Source organism: Siphateles boraxobius, unplaced genomic scaffold, assembly GCF_051911475.1.
Source record: "Siphateles boraxobius isolate OS27281-9 unplaced genomic scaffold, OSU_SipBor_1 12, whole genome shotgun sequence".
NCBI classification, from domain to species: domain Eukaryota; kingdom Metazoa; phylum Chordata; class Actinopteri; order Cypriniformes; family Leuciscidae; genus Siphateles; species Siphateles boraxobius.
Genome location: NW_027508722.1, coordinates 18,696,109 through 18,711,688, shown reverse-complemented (window position 1 = coordinate 18,711,688; position 15,580 = coordinate 18,696,109). Strand labels below are relative to the sequence as shown.

The following is a 15,580-nucleotide window of genomic DNA, read 5'->3' as shown; positions in this document are numbered from 1 at the left end:
GATATCAAGCATGCACCCCATAATCAATCTTGTATTCACTCAGATTCATTAAACTGTCAAGACATGCTGGCTTGACTAAAACCATAGTATAACTGCAAACCAAAATAGGGAAAAATATCGTCTTTCTGAAGACACTCTCAGAAAAATAGAATAAATTATATCTTGTGGAGTTCTTTATTTAGAGTTGTTACTTCAACTCAACTGAGATGCTTTGGCATTACCTCAGCACTGCACACAACATAACATCTGTTATTAAACCCATAAACATCACACAATTTCAAATCACATACTTAAATCCTCACTCTGCCCTGATATTTACAGTGTCTAATAAATATATGAAACTATAAGCAGACTGTATCTATTATTGTTGAATACCAGAGTTATGCATGAAAACCAGTTTTCATACTTTTTCTTCTAACTTTAAATCAACGTCTTGAAGTCGTCTTTCAGAAAAGATAGCCTAATGAAGAGAAATTAGATTCTACCTGTAAATCTACGTGTCACATGCTGACATATAAGAAATGTTGTGCAAGACATTTAATTTGATATAAGAACTAAAGTAAACATGGGTTGTCTCGAAACTCACTGATTTACAGATATCCTGGAACTGTAATTCTATCTTTAACAGTCTGAATCACTCAGCTTGATATCACATGTCATCTGACACTCTTGTGTGTACACCATAACATATCCCAGCCGAGTGCTTGTTCTATGATGCTTATCAGATTGTAGGTGCCAAAAGGTATTCAACGGTATTTGTGGAGTGACACAATATCAAAGAGCAACTGACTTCAATTCATTCAGCTGAAGGAGACCTATCGATCTGAGACTGACTGACTCTGAAGCATGTTTTCTGAAAGCAACGGGAAGTTACTTTAATCACATGGATTAACTTCTGAATTTTGATACTTTTGTCTGGTTATTTCAGACTAAAATATCATCCACCACAAAACAATTATATTTATTAAATATCAATTCATGACATTTGTGTAAAACACACACACACACACACACACACACACACACACACACACACACACACACACACACACACACACACACACACACACACACACACACACACGGCCAAAAGTGCTGTCCAGCATTGGAAAATTGACATCTTTACCCTTTATTCTTTGTAATAATATGATTGTAGTTGTTTTATTTCTAATAACACAATGACACATGATAAATTGTGCAGACATTTTTGGACAGGCTTTTATACACAGAAATTATGAAGACATGCAAAAACAAGACCGAACCAATGAAACATTAATAACTGATTATGTTGTAGTTATATGCGTTTTCCTTTGAGCTTTTTGTTTCTCTATGTATTTTTTTGTGTGTGTGTGATCATTTAATCAAACTAATAAAAAAGAAATATCCCCTTCAGACAACACTTTTGGCCACTACTATGTAAATATATATAAACACTACCCTTCAAAAGTTTGGGGTAAGATTTTTAATATAGCGATGGCACATTAAATTGTTCAAAAGACATTAATAATGTTACAAAAGATTTCCATTTCAAATAAATACTTTTGAACTTTCTATTAAACAAAGAATTCAACTTAAATATTTACTGTTTTAATATTAACTGTCAACACTGATAATAATAGGAAATGTTTCTTGAGCAGCAAATCAGCATATTAAAATGATTTCTGATCATGTGATGAGTCATTTCAAGTGATGATGGTAAAAATTCAGCTTTGCCATTACAAGAATAATGTATTCATAAATATATTAAAATAGAAAACCTTTATTTAACATTGTAATAATATTTCACAATTATTTTGTTTTATAATTCACTACTGTGTTTTGATTAACTAAATACAGTCTAGGTGAGCTTACATGACTTCTTTCAAAAACAAAAAAAATTGTACCAACCCTAAAGGTTTGAACTGTGTACTGTATATTTAAAAACTATATATAATACACTTCGGAGAACTTGACAAATGTTTTCAAACTAAATTTGTCCCACATAACAAAAGACGGCTAAAATAGAAATTGAAAACAACAACACATTTGAAAGGTTTTCCAGGTTTTATTCCTTAATTTTTTACATGATAATTGTTTATCGCAGCACCAGACATGACATCTAACCCTCAGACTGGGAATCTCAACATAAGTCATTAGGGAGACACAATTACTGGAATCACTAGAAGATGATAATGTTCACAAAAGCCCATCAGATAAGACAGTACGAACACAAACACCAAGACAAAGCAGCAGAACAATCAAACACCTTAACATTTAACCATATTCGTCAGCATTTGAAAGTGGGTTGGTTGGGTTGATTGGTTGTAACACATACAGAAATTAAAATAAAGAAAGTGAACGGACTCTTGTAATTTCAATTCTCTGTTTATAAGAAACTGAACCATGCAAGGACTACCCGCACCCACTCCTTGTCTCTGGTTACAAGGTTGGATTTTATCCACCTTGTAAATCTTTCAGTCAGATACCCCTGGTGCCTAAAGTACATATGATTTACCTACAGGTGAAGGAGAGAATTCAATCTAAAAATAAGAAAAACACTGTACAAAAATAACTGAAACACTAATTCAATGTTTATCACAAAGAATTCCTGCAAAGAAAGTATCCAAAACAATAAATCTTATGGAATCATTTGAAAGTTACGTAACATTGTGTGAAGCACCTACCCTTTTTTTCTCAGAACAGAGACTATGGGCATGTACTATGGAGGATCATTGACGGAGAACGAAACCAAATTAACCCACAATGTTCCTTTCAACAAATAAACAAGCAGTTTCCAACATCTGAAGAGCTATATAGCCTGCTTATGAGAAATCTGCTGTTTCCTACACAAGGATCAAAAGGAAGTCTTGGTCAATCAAACCATGATAGCATCAAACAGCCCTTATGTACACTTTAACAATCTCTACTCATCAACATTACAATGCAAAATAACATGGCTTGTTCACATATGTACAGACTTTGTAATGTACTAAACATTTTGCGTAAAGAGAATAAATCTGACAACATGTAAAGGGATAGTTGACCCAAAAATTAAAGCTCTGTCATTATACCCTCATGTCATAACAAAACTATGACTATTTATTCTGTGGAACACAAATGAAGATGCATTTGGGGTACAGTGTTGTTTTGGTTCAATATTGTTGGGGGGGGGGTAGTTTATAGAAATAAAAAGTCATTGCATTGCATTTTAGGATGAACTATCCCTTTACGTGTCTCTAAAACAAAATCTATTTTTGTAGTAACAAGAAAGCAGTAATGCATACTGACGGGAAGCATGTGTTGATGTGTGTTATGTATACATTTGTGTCTATTAAACAGTCATGAGCATTCCTCGGGGTGTTTATATCTCAATAAGGCTCTAATTGTAGAGCATAAATGATGAGACATCCGTTATTTCACAGGAAAGGGTATTTATGCTAGATTTTGTGTCTGCGTTCATGGAGCTTGTTTATCTAAAAGGGATTTGATGCATTCATGCAAGGGCTGGCAAACCCTCTGGTAGGCCTGTGGCGTGAGGTGCAGATAATCATACATGTCCTGATGTGCGATGGAACCGTCGGACTGAATGAACCCAGGGTCCATGTCCAGAAAAGAGACATGAGACAGAGACACTACCTCAGCCTGAACTTGAGCATTCACACTCGCGTTACGCTCACGAAGAGGGTTTGGACTTTTACCTCTCGGCAGCAACCCCTAGTGGTGAGGAAAGAAAGAGAATTACCTTCCAATAAATGCAATAAGTTTGAGCTTTTTAATGAGACACCAATATCTATTGAGGGTAATGTTTATGAACTGAGATACTACAATTTTTATATGTCTAAAAGACAAAAAAGGAGCTTTTTGTCAATGGTCAAAATGACTGAATATGCATAACCGTTCAAAAGGTTTATAAGATATTTTACTAAATCACAGTAAAAACAGTAATATTTGTGAAATATTATTACAATTTAAAATAATTGTATAGTAATTTACTATAGAATTTTTAAATGGTAATATATTGTGTACATTCTATCTCTTAATAATTAATATTTGTTCTGGTCATTATTTTCACCTATCTGTTGTTGTATAATGTTTGTTCTGGAAATATATTTTACCCTTTGGACAGGTCTAGTTTTTTTTTTTTTTTTAGCTTTTCTGTTGCTAATTTCTTTGTTGAAGAAGTCATAATGGCCAAGAACATCACATTCAGCACTGACGGAAATTGACAAGACTGGTATGATGAATTAAATTGAGGATTCAATTATTCAAGATATGAAATAATGTTGTGACTGAGAGGAAGGAGCTGAGACAACTAACCAACACGAGAGTGTGAGCATGAGGCAGCTTCTGATGGATCACATTGACGATGGCCATGATGCCTCCAAGAATCTGTTCTGGAGTGTGACCATGATTATTAGTGCCCACCCACAACACCACCACCTGCAGACCAACAGACCAAATAAGACATTAGTAACCATTTTTGCTAGAAGAGGGTCTGTACATGTAAACTTTTTCAGATGTCTACACAGTGTCATCTGTGACCATTTTCCTTTATGGTTCCTTAAAAATAAGGGATCCATACGCAAATGATTCACTTCTTAGAAAGAATGCAAAGATTTAATGTTTACATGTACAGACAGTCTCTGAGCTACCTTGCATAATTTGAAGCTCCACCGTAATTCTTTGAACAGCTTGGTTTAAAAAGTCTCGACAAACACTGGTTTAACTTTGAATAAATCGATCAGTTTGCGAAATGAGAAATTTTGTGTTCTCTTTTTGCCAACAGACTCTTTTTTTTTTTAAACAGGTGATTCCCAGAAGGTTTGAGATTAAGCTCCTCCATGTTAACCTATCTCACACTTCCACACGTATCAAAGTAGCCGGAGCACCTTTTCTCTATTTACGGATATGACGACACACGAGCGAAGTCTAAAAGAAAATATGATACCATCCCACTAAGTCTAAAATATAAACACTTAAAACAGGGTAAGACAAAAACATGTTTACGAAGGACTAATGATGTATAATTATTTAAATGAAAGTTTCCTTTAATATAAGACTATTGCCTAGTTAGGTTGGCTCTATGTAGATATTGTAATAATAGTTAAAGTTTCGTTCATGAATAAATCAGCCGGTTTGAATGGATCAGCGAATGAATGATTCTTTGACTCACTTATTAAGACTTGCCGCCACATACTGGTGGTTTCAGTTTCATAGAAAAGTATCATACATAGAAAAATATAATTTCATTTCATTTTTCTAGATTTAAAATGTTACATTTTAAAATTAATTTCATAACATTCATGTGACTGTAAATGAAGTGTAAATACATCAAAATAATAATAATAGTAATAAATGGTCATTTCTGTCAGTAACGCACAAGAATGATTTATTTAATTTACCAATTGCAGCATAATGCCAACAAAGGACAAATTTAATTATTAAATTGTTTGTTTGTTTATTGTTTAACACCACGCCAGCTATCTCTAATTCATGGCGAGGAAGAGATTAAAAAAAGAACGATTAAAATATATTTTTACATTTTATCTTAGATAAAAATTCTAAAACTAGATCTGGTGTTACTTCATTAACCTGTTAAGCACTGAAGCCATTTTTGAGTTGTTTTGTCTGAGAGACACGCATAAAAGTACAGACTCATAACTCCAAAACTGTAACAAGGAGAGTCAAAAGGGAGGTATTGTTTGATAGAACACTTTTCAAATTTTTTGAAAATATAAATTACATTACATTTGGACATTCTCCTGCTGAGAAACTGCTGATAAAAGACAAAAAAATATATATATAATTTTTATTATGATTTTGCATATTTCTTGTTTGACATGGAATAACTCTGGAAGGAAATATGGTAGCTCAAAAATTCTTTTTTGGTGAAGTCCCTCTACAGGTGACCTGCATCTGGATACAATTTTGTGGTGATTGCATAAAGTACTCAAAAGTTACAGCATTCTGAACAAACGTAGCCTTTTTGTTTAGTCCTCACACATTTGAAAGGCAATAAAAAATTGTTGTTTTCTGAGTGACACACAAAACTAAAGACTCATAACTCCAAAACTATAGCAAGGAGAGTCAAAAGGTAGGTATCGTTTGATAGAACACTTTTAAATTTTTGGAAAATATGAATTACATTACATTTGGACATTTTCCTGCCGAGAAACTGCTGATAAAAGACAAAAAATAAATATAATTTTTATTATGATTTTGCATATCTTTCTTATTTGACATATAATAACTCAGGAAGGAAATAAGGTAGGTGGAAAATTATTTTTGGGTGAATTCCCTCTACATGTGAGCTGCATCTGGATAAAATTGTGTGGTGATTGGATAAAGGAATCAAAAGTTACAGCATTTGGAACCAAGACAGGCTTTTTGTTCAGTCATTGACGCCCCCTAATGTGCATTTTTAAAATTGTTCCTCCATGGAGAATATCTTGTCATAAACGCAATAGATTATGTTCATTTTGGGCTCATTTTAATTGTAATAGTATGCTGTAAAAAATGATGTGCCATTTTCAACGATCTGTGAATGTTTCATGAGCTGTATTATGTTTTTGGCACATTGCAGTACATAGTAAAAAAAAGTATTTTATAGATTATGAAAAAAATTCTATTTATTAGCAAATAACTAAGCAATACTTAGGAGATGTTCAAATTGGCTACATTCACTATTAAGTTCAGACTCTAAGCTTTCAAATGACACCTATTTTGTGTTAATCAAGGCAATATTTTTTGAAAAATATGATAATTAATATTTTCGCAGCCAGGTGGCCTCCGCGGGCGGTGCCCTCAGAGTTAGAGGGACTACTCAGCACTCGTTCAGAGTTGATCGAAGTTGTTAGATGCTTTAAAAAGCTGAGATTCTAAGCTTTAAGATGATACATATTTTGTGTTATCCCACGTTTGAAAAAAGCACGGATGGCTCCGGAAACATTGGAAAACACATTGCATCCCGGAAAGATGAGAGACATGTTTTTTAGCCAAGCATGCATCACTTCGTGAGGTATATCTCGTGATCAACGAAATGGATCATGTTGTGTTTGGGCTCTTTGTAATCGTGAGAATCTGCTGTCAATAAAGATGTTCGATTTTTCACAATCCATGCATGTTTCATGGAGTTATTAGCTGAAACGTCACATCAAAACAACATAGCATCACTGCTACTGCTACTTCATTGGTGCGCATAGTGCAACGTCATGTGTTAGAAGTCCATAAGGAATATCTTTAGATCTGAGTGATGGATTATGGTGAGTTTGGGCTCTTTTTAATCTTAACAATCTGCTGTAAATAATGATGTGCCATTTTACACGATTTAGGCATGCTTCATTGAGTTATGAGTGAAATCGCGGCATTAGTGCTCCATCTATATACAAGGCTCTATGTGCACCTGTGGGGGTGCGTGGGTTACAACTCCATTAGGAATATCTTAAGATCTGAGTGATGGATTATGCTGTGTTTGGGCTCTTTTTAATCGTGAGAGTCTGCTGAAAATAATGTTGTGCAATATCCTACGATCTGTGCATGTTTCGTGAAGTTATAAGCGAAAAACCAACGCGAGTGCTTCACCAGTATATACTTGGCTAGGTACGTCTGTGGTATTTTTTGTGTTGGAACGCCATGAGGAATACCTTTAGATCTGATTTATGGAATATATTGAGTTTGGGCTCTTTTTAATCGTGAGCCCCTGCTGTAAATAACGATATGTCATTTTTCATGATCGATGTATCTTTCATGAAGATACGAGTGAAAAGGCCAAGTCTAAGCTACCTTGCTTGGCTACGTGCGTCTGTGGATTTTCTTTGTGGTAGAAATCCATGAGGAATATCTTTAGTTCTGAGTGATGGATTATGTTAAGTTTGGACTCATTTTAATCGTAAGAATCTGCTGTAAATAATGATGTGTCATTTCCCACAATCAGAGTATGTTTAATGAAGTTACGAACGGAAATGTGCCTTAAATTATGCATCCTTATATGATTTACATATGGTCTCTTGAGGGGCTTCTTGTACAAAACCTCACTCAAGTTTAGTAAAAAGCCCGAAACAATTATGCTTGTTCTATTCTACTCATTGAGACCTTTCAAATGACATATGGCACATGACTATCTGAGCTGTATGATGTATTTGACATATTGTAGTATGTACTACTTCATAAATTATGAAAACATTTTTTTTCTATTTATCAGCAAATAGCTCATCACTACTTAGGAAGTTATAAAATTGGCTACATTCATTGTAAATTTCAGACTCTAAGCTTTCAAATGACACCTATTTTAAGTTGATCAAGGTAATATTTTTGAAAAATATTATTATTATTTTTTATCGAAGCTAGGTGGCGCCAGCTGGCGGTACACTCCGTTTTAGAGGGATTACTCAGCACTCGTTAGGAGTTGATCAAAGTGATTATTTCCATTTCAGTGGTTGCTTAGAAATTTGAATATCTCTCTCTCTCTCTCTCTCTCTCTCTCACACACACACACACACACACACACACACACACACACACACACACACACACACACACACACACACACACACACACAGCGTCTGTCTCCATGAAAACGAGTTCATCCCTGTGGCCTATTTGGTGCAGAGAAGACGACTGGCGAAATTCACAAGTTCACAAAAGGTTGGTATCACGTGAACACCTTTACAGAATTAGACATTAAAAAGTGCTATAAAAAATATTTTATATTCTGAATTCAATGTTGTCAGTGTGTTAATGTTGGAGTCCAGACCCAACCCTAAGCAAACAACCGATTGCGCCTTCTTTGGAAAGTTAACTAGTCGTAAGTTTGCGGTAAAATGCAGTTGGGTTGTCGAGGTCAAAACACTATATATGTAGCAGCTGTGAATCAAATAAACTTATATAAATAATGTTATGTAATTTTTTTTACCCTTACACTGATTGTTTGCTGCTTCAATCCAGATGAGTATTGAAAAGTATTTTCCGCAACTGAAAAAGCACATATTGTATTGGACCAGCCTGAACCAGAGATAGCCTATCAGTCTGAAACAGAGCTGAACAGTCCAAACAGTGTAATTAGTTATGTTATTAATTAATATAATATATAATAAATATAATTTTTTGTATAGGGTGTTAAATGTGTAGATTTTGGGTTGGGCATTTGGAATTTGTGAAGGTGTGAATCATTTTTTCTTAATATTTATTACAGCCGAAAGTTCTGTGTAATGAATTAAGGAAGGAATTATTCCCTGTTGCAGGTCATTTACCTTTGGGCTGATGTGGTCCAGTTCTCCATTGATAAGTCTCCACAGTACATGCTGAGTAGCATCTCCACCAATCCCAAAGTTCAGTGCATGGAGGGGAGAAAACAGCTTTCGCCAAACCTGCCAACATCAAGTAATACAAAAGTAACTAACACTTGTAAAATGCCCTTTAAACAGGTAGTTGCTGTTCTCATAGCTTTAAATGATTTAATAATCCATATTGTAATATCAATATAAAAGAAAAAAGAAAAAAAAGTCTACATTAGTGATAATAAAAAATGGACTAAAAAATGGACTAAACCGTTAGGTGGAACAAACTGTGATTTTCACTACTGTCAATTCAAAATAAAATAAAAGAAACCTATCATTGTGGATATGCTGCTTTTTCTGGTAACACTTTAGTTTAGGTTCCAATTCTTGCTAGTTACTTATTAGCATCCATATTACTATGATATTTGCTGTTTATTAGTATTTATAAAGCACATATGAATGCCTTATTCTGCACGACCATATTCAACATCCCTTAATCTCACCCAATACCTAAACTTAACTGTACTAACTAATAAGAAGTATCAGTATAGTTTTATTTAATGCCATCTCAGCATCTGTGGCTAATTTCATGGCAAAAACTAAATTACAAAAGTACAAGAGTTACATGTATACAATACAAATAAAAAACAAGCAAACAGAAAAAAATACAGCATTTATTATTATTCAAGATTTTTAACATGATAAAATTCTAACACCTTTTTGTAGTAAATTCTTACTAAACAAATCCTTACGTGAGCTTACTTCATACAAATGTTTTCTACTTGCATTAAAAGCAGGACAGTCCAATAAAATGTTTATCTAATAAGCAGTAATTAGTGGTTTATTGAGGCAAAAAAACATAGTTAATAGTTAATGGTGAGAATTGGGCCATAAACTAAAGTGTGACCATTTATCCTATTGTACTGCCATTCTGTGTACAGTTTCACCCCTAATATATATAATTATTATTTTTCTCTTGTATACAAAACCTAGCAAGTATTTATGCAGTCGTTGATAAGAATGCTGTACCTCAAACTCATGCAGAAGCTGGATAAGTGAATCTCCAATAAACAGAACATCCGGCTCTTTTCCTTTACTGTCCGATACAAATCGATTGTGCTGCACAGAAGAGAACAAAAAAAAAATGCCATTATGACTCTGTTTGCATATTATAGAAGGTGCTGGCTAATTGTGTTTTTGACAGATAAAACAACAGGACATATAAGCAGTCTAATAGGGACACTAAGGTTGTAATATTGTGTTGTATATTGTACAAAAGAACCACCAATGACATCCATCGGCCATCTCCCTGTGTGTCCTGACAGGGGGTAGGTGTGGCTGCAGGGTTAGAATCTCCACTCATTACTTCCTGTGGAACGACATGGAGGGAGAGGAGTTACATTGTCTCTAGTAGCGTTAAAAATGGATCCTCATAAGCACAAACAACATTTGAGATTATACAATTTTGAGCAACATGTTGTGCTTTAACATGCAAAATATTAAAACAATGGTTAGCTTATGTACTTTGTACGCATCGTATCCGTGTGACAAGCACAAACACGGCTACATTGTTCACACCATTACTAGTTTGGTGCTATTTTTGGTTAATGTTGCATTGCAGTAGTCAACCTCGCAAACTAGCTGATGAAAAAAAATATCAGCTTATAAATAATAATTGGTTGGACGTTTGAGTATATCAAAAAGTTAACGTCTTAAAGATTATTAATGCTAGTTAAAAGTGCATTTTTTAACTGAGCAGCTCACATAGCTAATGTAAGTTAGCACTTAGCATGCAGATGTCTCCATTTAGAAGAACAAGGCACAAAAACGCGTTTTAACAATGCGTAATATGATACTAAGTATTTACAATACATGTTAGCACTATGTGCATTCATATTCATTTGAAGGATGGGAAATATCGTTACCAACAAATGTAACCACAGCAGAGTTCAGTGTTCAATCAGTCAGCCTCAACCAGCCAGCGGTAAGCTGCCAAGCCCCGGAAGCAGGAATATCGAACCAGGCATTACTGGCAGATCGCCGAGAACAGTCGACTTATAAAAAAGCATACTAGTTTACAAAAGTAAAAAAGGTCATTAAATCTCCTTCGTTTATTTTTTTTTTTCAGTTTGTTTTCATAAACATTACTTAATAGCAATTCTCTTGGCCGAAATAGTCTTTGCAGAGATCTACATTTGACGGTCATCTTTCGAAGCACGTTGCCAAGCAACGAAAAGTTAAAACTTAACGGCCTTGGGACTCAACTACAGGTATACCGATTTCATGTGGTGGTTTGATATATGTATATATTATATGTTTATTTGTTAACGAAGAAAGCATTTCATTCAACCATTTGAACACAAAGTATGCTCTTTATTTGATGTATGTTGCTAAACCGGTGTGGTGAACATACCCACAATAAGTATGTGACTACTGACTCAATTACTTTAAATACATAACGGACCCATTTTTTATTTTAATAACGTGTGTTTTATAGTCTTAACATGAAGATGAACCACCAATCCTGCAAAAGCTCTCCACATAAACACAGCTTGCCGAAGACATCCAATGAACACCACAGTCTCAAAACAAAGTCTTCATGTCATGCAGCCAATGCTGTCCACAACTGCAAACCAGCATGCAGCAGCAGCATGAATACAGATGTGCATTGCAATGCATCACATAAAGTAAGGCGTCTTAAAACCAGGAAGGAGAGGAATCAGGTTCGAGGTCAGGAGAGAAGCCGGTCTCACACATACAATCAGCACAGTAGAAAGGAAGGCGGTGAGAAAGCACAGTGCCGCCACATCCATCCACTGTCTTGTTCTAGAAAAGAGAGCTCATTTGCTAAGCCATTATTTCCCCAGAAGCCAAGCATCATAACTGATGGACGCCTTACCGCCACCCGAGGCCTTTTCTGCCATGAGGTTAGGTCCATAGATATTGAGAGGCTGGTGAGCGACCAAATAAAGAAAGATAAGCAGAAAAAAGGGCAAAGAAAACAGTCTATGACGCACATTAACATTACATCACCGCTATCTCCCCCAGTAATGTTACCTGATTCAGACCAGGACTGCACTCTCGATGAAGTACAGGAACCACTTCAGGAACAAGAAAACAATGTGCCGCCACATGTGAAGAGGAAGAAAAGTTCAAGAAAGGAGCTTATTGGAAAAAACACTGGTATTCAGACTAATAGAGGAGACGCAGGGCCTATGGGATTATCTAGAGAAGACGGGAAGTATGACAGAAATGCCAACACCAGGAAAGAAGATACTAGTAATAAAACAAGGCAAAATAGTCCTAGTAGCCCAAGAGAAACGGAACACATAGTTTTGTCGTCCTTAGAAAATGACCCGGTTCATCAGTTATGCTCTAGTCCAGTTGAAATCAATAAGAATAACTCCGACACTCTCAAATCCCATGATGAAGGAAACCAAGAAAATGGTTTTATGAATATTCAGATGTTTGAGAAAACTTCTACAATGATGGAATTCCCAAACATGGAAGTTCCACAAATGTTGGAAAATATGCAAACTTTAACCTCTCTGTCTGAACTGGACTCTGGGGCTGGTCAATTGGCAGATAATGTCAAGCGGAGGGAGCAAATGTCAAAATCTTGTAGGGAAGCAGTGAAAAGGCTGGCAACACGTTTGTGCCAGGCTTCAGAGCTCCATGTACCAAGCCATCAGCGTCCTCTGCTGGCCGAGTGTAGAGAGGTGCTAATGCAGACTTTACAAAAAAGACATGGCTTTCAGTTAGAGCACAACCTGCATAGGCTACACTCATTCTTGAATGAGAAACAAGCTGCCTCTCAGCTCAGCCCAGGAGCGAGTCATAAAGATTGTTTATTTTTTAGTCATGCAGTGGAAAACGAGGATAGGTGTTACAACAGGAACATGGAGATTTGGACAGGTATGTCACTTTTTTTTACATTTGTGGTTCAGTGACAGGTAAGAGTGTCCAAGATAAAGAAAAGGAAAAATCTTTTAGAAATACAGTTGAAGCAAATTCCTAGAAATTTAATCTTTTTATTTAGGTTACTTTTCAAAAAACTTCTATTCTATTTTCAACAACTTTTAAAATTTAAAGCTATGACCATATTCAGTATGAAATAACCTAGTCTTTTTAATAAAAGGTCAAATTATTTCTTAATGTAAGAAAATGATTAACCTCGAAACAGACATGATATCATTCATGTTTTATTTATATATTTTCCTGCATGCTTCTGCACATTGGTTGCACAACATGAGATTGAGTTTTATCAAATGTTTATAATATTTCAAAGGAACTGCTTTGATGCTTTTTTTCTGAAAAAATAATAATAAAACAATATACCAAACTACTCAAAAAAATTTGTTTTATGGTATTAGGACAGATGTGTAACTCTGACATTTTTGACTTAATGCACCCCCAAAAAATAACAAAATTAATTTTTATTTAGAAAAATAAAAACATGCTTTTCATTGAAGAGGTTTATTCAAATCATTATGGCCCGGTTTCACAGACAGAGCTTAGATTAAGCCAGGATTAAGCGTTAGTTCAATTATGGCATTCAAGCAGCTTTTTAAAATGTGCCTTAGACAAAAACATTACTGGTGTGCATCTTGAGACAAAACAATGGCACTGGCATATGTATGTATTTACATATTTATGTGCAAGTATCTTTCGGTTAAAACATGCATTTTTAGTCTGGGTCTAGCTTAAGCCTTGTCTGTGTTATACCGGGGGTATATGTATTAATTGCATTTTTATATCCTGACAAAAAAAAACATGTGTCATGTCATTAATCCTTGTCTCATGGTATTTGTGCACATGATAGAAGTTTGAAATGACCTCTCTGCTTCCTAGACAGTGTCATGCAGCACGATTACTTTGCAGAGGAAGTTATGCTGGACTTGGACAGAGGAGCTTCCACAAAGGAACGAAGGATACAAGAGTGGAACACCTCTTCCCCTCCATTCTCTCTTGAAGAACCACAACAATCACACACAGACATGGTGAGTCAGTGAAATCAGACACAAAGTTTAATGTGTCTGTGTCAACAAAAAAGTAAATAATAATACCAAAGTTGTCGTAAACTAGACTATTACAGTGGAAAGAAATTTTTACAACTTGCAGTTCAGGGCTCTATGGCTATTTTTTGCATCTGAATTCGGTCTTTACAGTTTGACCAGTGGAGGGCAGCTGAATTGTCTCAGGATTGCTTCAGAGCTCAGCATCATCCCAGCAGACACATCTTTAACCCGAGCCAGACCTTTACCCAGCATGCCGTCCCTATACTCAGAGCCCCCACCTGGCTTGATCATCCTGTGAACTCCTATTCCCAGCAGCAGTCACTGAGCACAGGGGAGAGTTCAAAAAGTGTACATTTAGGTCTCTCCAGATTCTCTCAACAGTGTACAGAAGAAACAGATCTTAATTTTAATTCATATCACTTAAATGAGAGCAGAAAACAAAAACCACAAGAACCATCTTTTGGAGGATCCAGATTCTGGTCCCATCAGCAGCAAGTTCAGGATGAAAGAGAAAGATGGGCACCCTTTTCATTCTCAGCATCCTATCTCTCAGAGGGCTTTCAGTACGAGCCCTTTTTTCGCTGTCCACATCCATCTAACACACAGCGCAGGTCAGACTGGCTTGGTATGACTCAATGTCCAAGGTCAAACACACCATTTTACCCTCCCCTTTACCTATAGCAAAGGCTGTTTGCCATGGTTAGTCTCATCTAATCATCATAGGTGATGATATGGTCCAACTATGCATCTTCTTACTTTCTTTGTATGAGTAAAAAAACTATTCTTTGCATTATAGATTTACCTTTTTATATTTACAACAATTGAAAGACCATCACCTCTACATGTGATTTGAATTTGAGAGTCCAGAGTACTTACATTATGATTTCTCTATTATATTCGTATATACTGGTAACACTTGTAGTAAAAGTGAAACACACTTTTTAAGATCAAATCACTTTTTGTGGTGTACAAATATCAAAAGGACTGCTCATTAAGTTTCTTTTATTTGCCTGCATAAAAGGATGCTGCTTATATATTTATTTCTAGTTTATTATTTTATTTATTAATTTAGTCAAATTTTTTCTATAGATTTACTTCTATTCTATATAACTTGGCTGGACTTTTTTTCTTAAGTTCAGTATACTGTAAAAATAAGATGCATGTGATTTTGTTATATCCTTTTAATAAAGCAGTACAACATTTTAATTTTTACATCAAACTGATTTCACAATTTCAGTTTTATATGTGCTAAAATATCTTGTAGTAAACTAAAATATAATAATTAAATTTAATAATCTTGTAAAGTAG

At 35.1% G+C, this 15,580-nt stretch overlaps 2 protein-coding genes across 2 annotated transcripts; one reads left to right on the top strand and one right to left on the bottom strand.

Annotated features, from left to right (window-relative positions):
* Positions 1-2,024: 2,024 nt before the first annotated feature.
* On the bottom strand, positions 2,025-11,472 carry pafah1b3 (platelet-activating factor acetylhydrolase, isoform Ib, gamma subunit). The gene is made up of 6 exons (XM_077209835.1): positions 11,180-11,472; positions 10,540-10,623; positions 10,284-10,373; positions 9,228-9,344; positions 4,297-4,419; positions 2,025-3,693 (listed from the first exon to the last, which is right to left on the bottom strand). The coding sequence occupies exons 2-6, from the start codon at positions 10,615-10,617 to the stop codon at positions 3,436-3,438; spliced, it is 666 nt and encodes a 221-aa protein (XP_077065950.1). The 5' UTR covers positions 10,618-10,623; positions 11,180-11,472; the 3' UTR covers positions 2,025-3,435.
* prr19 (proline rich 19) lies at positions 11,393-15,316 on the top strand. The gene is made up of 4 exons (XM_077209834.1): positions 11,393-11,524; positions 11,752-13,169; positions 14,106-14,254; positions 14,423-15,316. Exons 2-4 carry the CDS (start codon positions 11,759-11,761, stop codon positions 14,951-14,953), a joined length of 2,091 nt encoding a protein of 696 aa, XP_077065949.1. The 5' UTR covers positions 11,393-11,524; positions 11,752-11,758; the 3' UTR covers positions 14,954-15,316.
* The last annotated feature ends 264 nt before the right edge of the window (positions 15,317-15,580 follow it).